Here is a 9,077-nt window from a genome sequence, read left to right as displayed (position 1 = left end):
GAGTGGATGCCCTCCTAGGTACGTCCTGCCAGTTTAGAACAAGTAGCTAGCTTGCTCTGCACAACACAGATGGGGCTGTTCTGTCCCTGAGTCCCAGTATCTACAATGACTGCTCTAGAGAAGTGGTTGACAAACGTTCTCTGTGAAGGGCCCACTTTACCATTGTAACCAGAAAGCAGGCGGACAGTACGTAAATGCATAGGTGTGGCAGACACCACCTGCTGGCCTTAGCGTGCTGATCCCTGCCCAAAGGCCAACTGAAACCCTGGAGAAGCTCGCTCGTTAGACCCACCTTCCACTGTCTGCAGGGCTGGAGGGCCTAAGGCCCGCCTGCAGCCTGCACACTACATCTGAGGCTGAAGCTGGCTGCCTCTCCCTCGCCTTCCTAGAAAAGGGCTCTGGAGTCCAGCCTGCCCACTTCAGGGACTAGACAGACAAAGGCTGGGTGCTCTGCACCCCCACAGCCTCAACACAAGTGATCTTTAATTGCTTTGACACAGCAAGAGGGTAACTATGAACTACACTGGTTGTGGGGACAGAGTCCCAGAGAGCAGTTTCCAGGCTCTTGGCCTCACGTGGAAAGGTACTGGCTGGGGTAGTGGATGGCCGTCGGCTGGGGCTAGTTGGCCGTCAGCTGTAACCACTTAGCCACTGATATAACTGCTGAGGCTGCGCTGGTGAGTCGAGTTGAGGAGAGTCGGTTGGTTGGCAGGCAGAGAAGCAGACAGCAGGTTGCAGGTCGTGTGGATCCAGCCTCCAGAGAGACTATAGTGGTATGACTCCCCTACCTATGGCTCCGTGGCTGTTCCTTTTTGGCCTCACCGTATCCTGTGTTCTTATGTGGGGAGCGGGACAAGAGACCCTGCAGGCCACCTCGCAAGACAAATGGCGCAGCGAGCAGGGTCCCCCACATGACAAATGGCGCAGTGAGCAGGGTCTCCTGCGTGACACTAGTCCACACGCCTACCGTTTCCCTTCTCTTCAGCCAACGAAACAGGCAGCCTCAGGGCCAGAACTCATTTCCTAGAAATTAATTACCTACCCTTCTGCTGTAACATGCTCAGCTAATCATAGATTTCACCAGCCTATTTAATGCTGTAGGTGGAACACCTGCATTGAGTGTGGCTCAGGTGTGCTGAGAATACAAGGGGAATGTCAGCCCTTGGTCTTGATATGGGCCCCTCCCGGGAAGGAGATGGGTCAGCCTAGGCCTGCTCACTGGCCTTCCAGCTCACTACTCCACCCGCTCTTCTAAGGCGTACCCTGAGCTTCCAGAGCAGGGAAGGCATCTGGGCTGGATCTGAGGAGGGCAGGCTAGCCAGGATCTCGGGGGACGGCAGGAGATGGCTGTGGCCTCTACAGCAGGCAGCAGGCACGGAACACCAGCAGGTCCTCAGGCACCGTGAGCTTCAGTGAGACGCTCTCGTTGGCCCCCATGAAGAGCACCCCGCCACGCTGCAGGGGGATTGCCCCCTGGGCCGTGGGAGAGCTGGCTGTCACTGTACCCTGCACCATCAGGAGGATGCTGGCAGAGTCCAGTGCCACGACCTCATACTCAGGGACAGAGCCAGGGACCTGGGCAGGAAGAGACGAGGCCAGTGCAGCTCAGACCGCTCTGCCAGCTCGTGGGGCAGTGAGGGGAGCCCTGCCGCCTCTGCCCCAACTCAGGCTCCTGCCAACATGGAGGCCCATGTCTTATCCCTGGTATAGCAGGGATGTGCAGGCCCTGCGGCTGTCTCCCCACCCTCCCAAGTGAACTTGACACAAAGGAAACCCAGCCCAGGGAATAGTCCACATTGTAGCCTTTGCCAGGGTTTTCCATACCCCACAAAAGACACCCACCCTGGCCCCCCTCCTTACCTCCATTTTCATAACAGTGAAATCTGGTACAGGCGGGTCATAGATAGAGAGGTAGGGGTCTTCCTGACTCCTTGTTGGAGGAAAGAGCCTGTCCTTGCTGGGGCTGGGGGTGTAGCTGAGCATTTCACACAGAGTTGGCACATCAATGAACTTGGGTGTCAGGCCAGCACGTACCGTGTTGTCTGAACACGCCATGCACTCCACGCAGTCTGGGGACAGAATTGTCATGTGCTACGCTGAGAAAGGAAGCCTTGGAGTTTGGCTCTCCAGGGCTGGGCCTTCTAAGCCGAGCACCGTGACTTCCTGCAGTTAGGTAAAACTGTGCATGGCATCTCTGGGAGAATGAGCTGAAGTACACCAAAAACAGGTCACCTGCTATTGTCAGGGAGTCATGTTCACTCTTGGGGGAGCCGCAACCCTCCCCAGACTATGCTGCAAAAGCCTGTCCACGAGTGGATAAATAGCCAGCGTCAAAAGTGGCAACGTGCACTTTAAATGTCAACCGTCTCTGGGATGATAGGCTGTGAAGGTGGTGTGACGCAGGGGAGAGAAGAGCCTTGGTCCAATATACTGTGCTTCCCACACACTGACAGGCTGACAGGGCTGAACTGTGGCATGCCCTCCAGGGTTGCTGTGACGATTCCAGCAGTGCCCAGCACCGACCTGGCACCCATCATCCTCTTGCCCGCTTCCCTGCTGACCCCAGGAACCCTAGGAGGTCAGAGCTCGATGGGACCTTAAAGGGCTCCTCGACTACCCTCTCCCCCGTTCGGATGGGGAAACAAGGCCCAAGGCGGATGGCAGTGGGGCTCACTGCTGAAATGTAGCTCACCTCCGCTCAGGTAGGCATGGGGCACATTGGCTTCCAGAAACATGGCCTCCCCCGGCTTCAGGGTGAGCAGGTTCAGGAAGTAGATGGCAAAGCATCCGATATCACCTGGGTACTGCCGGTGCAGCTGCAGCAGGAGGCCCCCACAGACGTCCTCCACATTGTTCCCAGCAGCCACTGCAAGTCACAGAGCACGCCAAGGCCACTTAGGAACACTCAGGAGTAGGCCCTGCCCACAGCAGTGCAGAAATTGGGCTTGTTCCCCTGGCCATGTGCCCATCGTTTGGGGGCCAGCCAGCCCTGAGATTCCAGCCTACACAGATGCCGTTTTTCACGTTTTAACCATCTAAATGCCCAGCACTACACTAGGCATTAAAAGGACTAGAGTGGTTTTTTAGGACAGTGTTTCTCAACCTCAGCACGATGGACATTTTGGGCCAGGTATTTCTTTGTTGTGGAGACCGTCCTATGCATTGTAGGATGTAAAGCAGCATCCCTGGGCTCTACCCACAAGACACCACTAGCACCCCAACCCAGGTTTTGAAAACCAAGTGTCTCAGACAACTGCCAGTGTGCCCTGGTCGAGAACCACTAATCTAGGAGCTCAAAATCTAGTTAGGAGATAAGCCAAGAGTTTCATGTCGGGTGACGAGCTGTCCCAGTTAGCCCAGGCCTTCCCCTTTTTCAGCACGGAAAGTAATGCATCTCAGCTAATTACTCAGTCCCAGGCAAATGGAGATGGTTGGTCCCCCAGATAGCATGGAGGCAGAATGTGGTAAGGGCCAAAATGTGTCCTGCAGTCTGATCAGGAGGGTGAATCAGCTTGGGCTTGGTGAGGGAAGGCTTCTTGGGAAAGGGTGGAGTTGTCATGAAGGTGTAGGAGGGAGGGTATTTGTAAGTAAAAGCAGGGTGTGTCGATGCCACAGTGCAACCAGCTGGTTTGGAGTGGAGGGTGGTTCTGAGTCTTCATGTCTTCACACAGACCTGCCAAATGCTTACTCTGCGAAGCACTGGGCCACACAAAGCTCACAGAGATGGGTCCCTGGCCTGAGTTCCATGTGGTGACAGACTCACAGGTGCTAAGGGCTATACCTGACATGAGCTACAGGAGCTGCAAGCGGGAGGAATCACTTCTGCTGTGAGTGCAGGAATCCTAAAGGGACAGGCATGCAAGCAGAGGAAACACCAAACAACAAAGAAAACAGAAAACAGTTCCTTGTGGCTCAAAGGTAGCAGGGGAAATGTGCAGAGACAGTACCAGGAGAACTCTGGGGTCACCTATATGAGGGGCTGGGGTCTCATCACATGTGCCACATAAGCTCATGGCTGAGTCCCTTCTGCCTTGTTTTTCACTGTATTGTCTCTCCAACCCAAAGGTGACATGACCACACCCACCAGTCATTTCCTGGACTCTCCTTAGTTAGCACAAGGTTGGGCACAGAGCAGGTGTTTCAGGAAAACTCTACTGATTGAGAGCTCTGGGCATCAGGCCTTTGGAGGAGAGGGTGGATCGGCTTTCCTCTTCCTGCTCTCTAGCCCAAAGTACAAATCCAGCCACGGGGAGCAGCTGTAGGGCTGGAGAAACCTCAGAACGCCTGGGTGAAAGGCATCCTAACAGTCTTCCAGTCTAGTCTGTCTCCAGCCACATGGAGAGGGTGGCCAGTTAGGAAGCAGCATCCAACCTAGGGCCCTACTCCACAGACTGAGGAAGCAATGCTAAGTCACCAGCAGGCCATCTAAGTCGGACCCACTTTAGTTCCACTTGCGCAAAGGGGTTGAGAACCCTGTCCCACAGCCTAGTGTCTGCGCCGGGGACCCGGGCGGGGCTTTGCACCCAGGCCACGATACCCACCTTGCTGGGAGATCCGCTTTACCAACAGGTTGAGCTGCTCCACCACCACCTTCTTCTCACTCTTCATCAGGTGGGAGAAACAGCTCTGCAGAGCAGAGGCCACGGCCTGGGAGTCACGGTTCAGGCTCTGCTTTAGCTGTGTTGCTGCATTATCTCCAATTAGGAAATGGAACTCGGGCACTTCTGCAGGAAGGCAAGCCAGGCCAGGGCCCACATCAGGAAAGGCAAGATAGAACCCGTAGAAGTGGGAAGTTTGAGGAGGCCTCCTCATCCCATCCCATCCCTAACCAAGGAGCCAAGCAATGCTAAGCAAACTTTGCAACCACACCTGAGCCTGGTCTCATGGGCCTTCAAGAATGACTTCAAGAATTCATGAGGCCAACCAGCCCCTCTGTTCCTGTGACATTCAGTCTCTGGTCTTGGCCACTGTCCAGCTCTGCCATGGGTTGTCCATGCATCCTAGGCCCAATATGCACGCTCTCAGCATTTTGCCCAGCCTTACTTGTCAGAAAGGTCACAATCTCCTCAATGGGCCGGAAGCCACATAAGCCCTGGAAGGAGGTGAGGGCAATAGCCATCTCTGGCTTATGGTTGGCATCGGAGTAGTGCTGTGGAGCCTGGAGGTGCAGCTTTTCTGCCAGCTCCTGTGGGATGGTCAGGGGAAGAGGACGGTCAAGGTGCCGTCACCTAGCAGGACACCAGTCCCACCCAGCCCTTGCTCTCTATGCTCCCCAGTCGCCAGATAGCAGTAGCTTCCTACCTCTGGCAATAAGCCCAGTCAAGGCATAATGCTGAAACTCTGGGTTCAGCCAACCCAGGGCAGGGACATGGGCCAAATCTGGGGGACAGCAGGGGCAGACTTTACGAGGCCTGGACTGCAAATCAGGACACCCAAACACCAAGCCAAGCTCTGACGCTAACAAGCTGTGACTTTGGGTAAATCCCTCACTTCTCTAGGTCTTACTTTGCCCATTTAGAAATGAGTTTAGACAGACAATGCTCATGCAGTGACTCCTGGGCTTGTTGCAGAAAGACTCCCTGGGGGTGGAGCTGAGGCAACGGCGAGGGTACCTGCCCTGCGTTAGAAGGGGTGAACTCTCCCAAAGAACCATTTGGGAAAATGGCAGATATGAATAGTCCTGGGCTGGGTCAAGGGAGCCCAGGAAGAAGCTTGGAGAAACTCCTCTGGCATAGGCATCAGCTGTTCACTTAGACTTAGCCCGCCAGCACGTGTCCTAGCACCTGGCCTTGCGGAGCTAAATTTGGAGTTGTCAGGCCTGAATTTAGCATTGGTCCAGAGCCTGGCAGGGGTGGAGTAAAAGTCACGGGAGGACCTTAACATAAGCTCTTCTCTACCCTGGCCTCTGTGTCCCACTGATGCTGTACCTTGTTAGGGTGTGCCTGGATGGACAGGGCCGTTTCAACTGAGAGCACTTTGAAGAGGAAGGGCAGCTTGCCGTTAAAGGTGTCCTTGACCTTGGAGCCCAAGCAGTCCTGGTTCTCAGCAATCCATTGGCCTAGCGTTTTTTGTGAGACGCGGTTGTCAAGAATCTTGGCATCTCCCCGGGGGTGGGTCCCCATCCACAGCTGGAAAAACAGGAAATTTGGGGGGAAAGGTAAGAACCTGGCACCACCAGTTTGCCTGCCCCAATCACAGTTACCCTGTGCTCCCCATAGGGCAGCTGAGTCCCGAGACGGGGCTCCCAGGACTGGGTATAAAGGCTTATGCCTTCAAGGACATAAAGGGAGGCAGCAGACCCCAGAACACCAGGAGTCAGGAGACCCAGGCTCTCGTCCAGGCTCTGCCTCTAGCCACCTGGGGAGGCTTGGACTACTTATTTCCTGTCTCTGGGTTTCAGTTTCCGCATCTGTCCAATAAGGAGAATGACAGTTGCACTGTCAAGGTTACTGAAAAGCTCTGACTCTTAAATGGTTCTGTGAGGTGTTAGCATTCATTTATTCCAGTCTCAGAAGTAGAGGCTAAAGGCTTCCTATGCTTTGCCTTTTTCTCCACTAAATGGGCAGGAGAAATATTTAGTATTTTAGGTTTAAAACTGTAAAAAGTTAGTCAAAGTAAATATTCCAATTGTCAAAGATGGCTGAATTAAAATTCAGTAAGCGCTGCGAGTTCTTGGAGGAAGGAGGTACCAGAAATGTCAGCCTATTATGACAAAAACCTTTCTTCTTCTGGTGCCACGTCTATCTTCATCAACCCCCTCTGAAGAGCCTAGAGGGCCTTCTCCCTCTTCACTGCCTCCCCCACTCTCAGCTGATCCATGGGACTCGCCTCAGGCCTTTTGAGTAGAGAAGTCCCTTAGTCTCACCTGCTGCTCAAGTGGGCTGAAATACAGCCCGGGTCTCACCTCTGCATATGGCTTGTCCTCTGAAATCCTGGCCAGGGGGTCACTGCTGGCCAGCAGCCGAGCCACTTCACTGTTAGAACCCATCTTCCCCCAGGCATACTGCTGCACTACACAGGAAAGTGGGAATACTGGGGGCACAGAAAGAGAGTCAGCTTCCCCTCCACCCCTTAGGCCAGACCCTATTGTCCCCGGGAAAGTAGACACGAACTGAGGGTTTTGTCTGAAGGACAAAGTCAAATAAGGGGTCTGCAGGTTGTTAGTTGAGACCCGTCTCTGCAAGTCTCAGTGTTCCCATCTGCAAATCCGGCAGTGAGGATCTTCTGCCGACCTGAGGCAGATAGTTGTGCTGAGGTGATGGCGAGGGAGCGGGAGGAACCTATGCCACCGCACGCCGTCTGAGTGACCCACGCGCGGCCCCCTCCCCTCGAGGGCTGCAATAACGGCTCAATCCCCTTCGCTGGTGTCCCTCCTCTGCCCGGCGCCCATCCATCTTTCTGCGGAGCCCCAAGGGTGGGTTCGACCTGGCATATCATGTCGGGAAGTGTCCCCAGGACGCGACCCACCCCCACGCTCGCCTGCATCCCGGCGCACAGCACACCTCTCGGAGCCGCCATCTTCTCGGCACCCGACAAGCCTTCAAGCACGTATTCCCTTCCCGGCAGCACCCGCGGCCCTTCTGCGCCCAGAGCTTCACGGGAAATGTAGTTCCTCAAGAATCTCCAGTGGTTTCCTGTGAGCCCAGTGAGGCTATCCCCGCACTGAGTCCGTCTCCCACCTTCAGCAACCAGGAGGAGCCCCCACCAGCTCAGAAGCTTCTAGCCCGCAATCTTAGGTTTCAGTGTTTATTCGTTCCTTCACCGGACACATTTATTGAGAACCTGCTAAATGCCATGCGTGGACTGTTCTAAGAGCTGGAGATAACATCGGAGAACAAGATACCGATGCCTTTGCTTTTGTAGAGCTTCCATTCTGGTGAAGACAAGCAAACAAGTATAATAAATAAGTCTTATCGTATGTTGAAAAATAAGTGCTATTAAAGTAAGGGGTGGGGACTCCATTCTTTGTGCTTGGGTAAGGAGGAACCAGGCTGGGATTCAAGCAGGTAACGGTAAAAATACTGCTTCGTTGGGCGTTGGGCGACGTGGCGCAGGAGGGTATTCGTTACAGTGATGCCAAAGCGTGGGAAAAAGAGAGCGGTGGCAGAAGTTGGGGAAGAGCCTAAGACTGAGTCAGAGGCCAAGAAGAGCAAGGTGGGAGCTGGAGCAAAGGAAAGTTAAAAAGTGGCAGAAGAGGGGCCAGTCCTGTATGAGGACCCCCAGATAAGAAAACCTTACCCAGCGGCAAATCAGCCGCACTCAAGATCTCCTGGAATGAGGATGGGCTTTGAGCCTGGCTTAAGAAGAAGGGTTTAGATTTGGTTAAGGAAGAAGCCTCAGATACCCTGTGCCTACGAGACACCAAATGTTCAGAGAATAAACTGCCAGCTGAACGTCAAGAGCTTTCGGGACTATGCCATCAGTACTGGTCAGCTCCTTCAGACAAGGAAGGGTACAGGGGTGTGCCACCAGTGCCCACTCAAAAGTCTCCTATGGCACTGGGGAGGAGGAACATGACCAGGAAGGCCGAGTGATTGTGGCTGAATTGGACACATTTGTGCTGGTAACAGCCTATGTCCCTAATGCAGGCTGAGGTCTGGTGCGTCTGGAGTGCCGGCAGCGCTGGGATGGAGCCTTTCACAAGTTCCTGAAGGGCTTGGCTTCCTGCAAGTCTCTTGTGTTTTGTGGGGACCTCAGTGTGGCTCATGAAGAAACTGACCTTTGAAACCCCACGGGAAACAAAAAAAGAATGCTGGCTTCACTCCACAAGAGCGTCAAGGCCTCGGGGAATTGCTGCAGGCTGTGCCACTGAAGGTTTCCGGCACCTCTACCCCAGCACGGCCGATGCCTACACCTTTTGGACCTAGATGATGAATGCTCCATCCAAAAATGTTTGTTGGCGCCATGATTACTTTTTGGCGTCTCACTCTTTGTTACCTGCATTGTGTGACAGCAAGATCCATTCCATGGCCCTGGGCAGTGACCACTGTCCCATCACCCTATACCTAGCACTGTGATATCTCCCCCAAATCACCCTGAGCCTGGGAAATAAGCTCCCCAAACTAGCTTTAACCACC

General features: G+C 54.2%; 1 protein-coding gene and 1 pseudogene across 7 annotated transcripts; one reads left to right on the top strand and one right to left on the bottom strand.

The window, feature by feature from the left end:
- Window positions 1-1,113: 1,113 nt before the first annotated feature.
- On the bottom strand, window positions 1,114-7,567 carry MPI (mannose phosphate isomerase). 7 transcript variants are annotated; one of them, XM_033108464.1, is made up of 8 exons: window positions 7,503-7,567; window positions 6,905-7,032; window positions 5,928-6,128; window positions 5,044-5,185; window positions 4,542-4,724; window positions 2,693-2,866; window positions 1,861-2,069; window positions 1,114-1,575 (listed from the first exon to the last, which is right to left on the bottom strand). In XM_033108464.1, exons 1-8 carry the CDS (start codon window positions 7,516-7,518, stop codon window positions 1,357-1,359), a joined length of 1,272 nt encoding a protein of 423 aa, XP_032964355.1. In that variant the 5' UTR covers window positions 7,519-7,567; the 3' UTR covers window positions 1,114-1,356. The 7 variants fall into 7 exon arrangements, with proteins under 7 accessions (XP_032964355.1, XP_032964357.1, XP_032964356.1 ...); XM_033108466.1 differs by having other exon boundaries at window positions 7,468-7,552; XM_033108465.1 differs by having other exon boundaries at window positions 6,905-7,011; window positions 7,503-7,543.
- A 155-nt stretch (window positions 7,568-7,722) lies between these two features.
- On the top strand, window positions 7,723-9,077 carry LOC117023546 (DNA-(apurinic or apyrimidinic site) lyase-like; annotated as a pseudogene).

Source organism: Rhinolophus ferrumequinum, chromosome 6, assembly GCF_004115265.2.
Source record: "Rhinolophus ferrumequinum isolate MPI-CBG mRhiFer1 chromosome 6, mRhiFer1_v1.p, whole genome shotgun sequence".
Taxonomy (NCBI): domain Eukaryota; kingdom Metazoa; phylum Chordata; class Mammalia; order Chiroptera; family Rhinolophidae; genus Rhinolophus; species Rhinolophus ferrumequinum.
The sequence above is the reverse complement of the archived record's forward strand: the minus strand, read 5'-3'. Positions and strand labels throughout refer to the sequence as shown.

Coding starts and splice junctions, on each gene's coding strand:
- MPI (XM_033108464.1), bottom strand. Junction 5,186..5,927: donor TCCAGGCACACCCTAACAAG/GTACAGCATCAG, acceptor ACCATCCCACAG/GAGCTGGCAGAAAAGCTGCA. Junction 1,576..1,860: donor TCACTGTTATGAAAATGGAG/GTAAGGAGGGGG, acceptor CTTCCTGCCCAG/GTCCCTGGCTCTGTCCCTGA.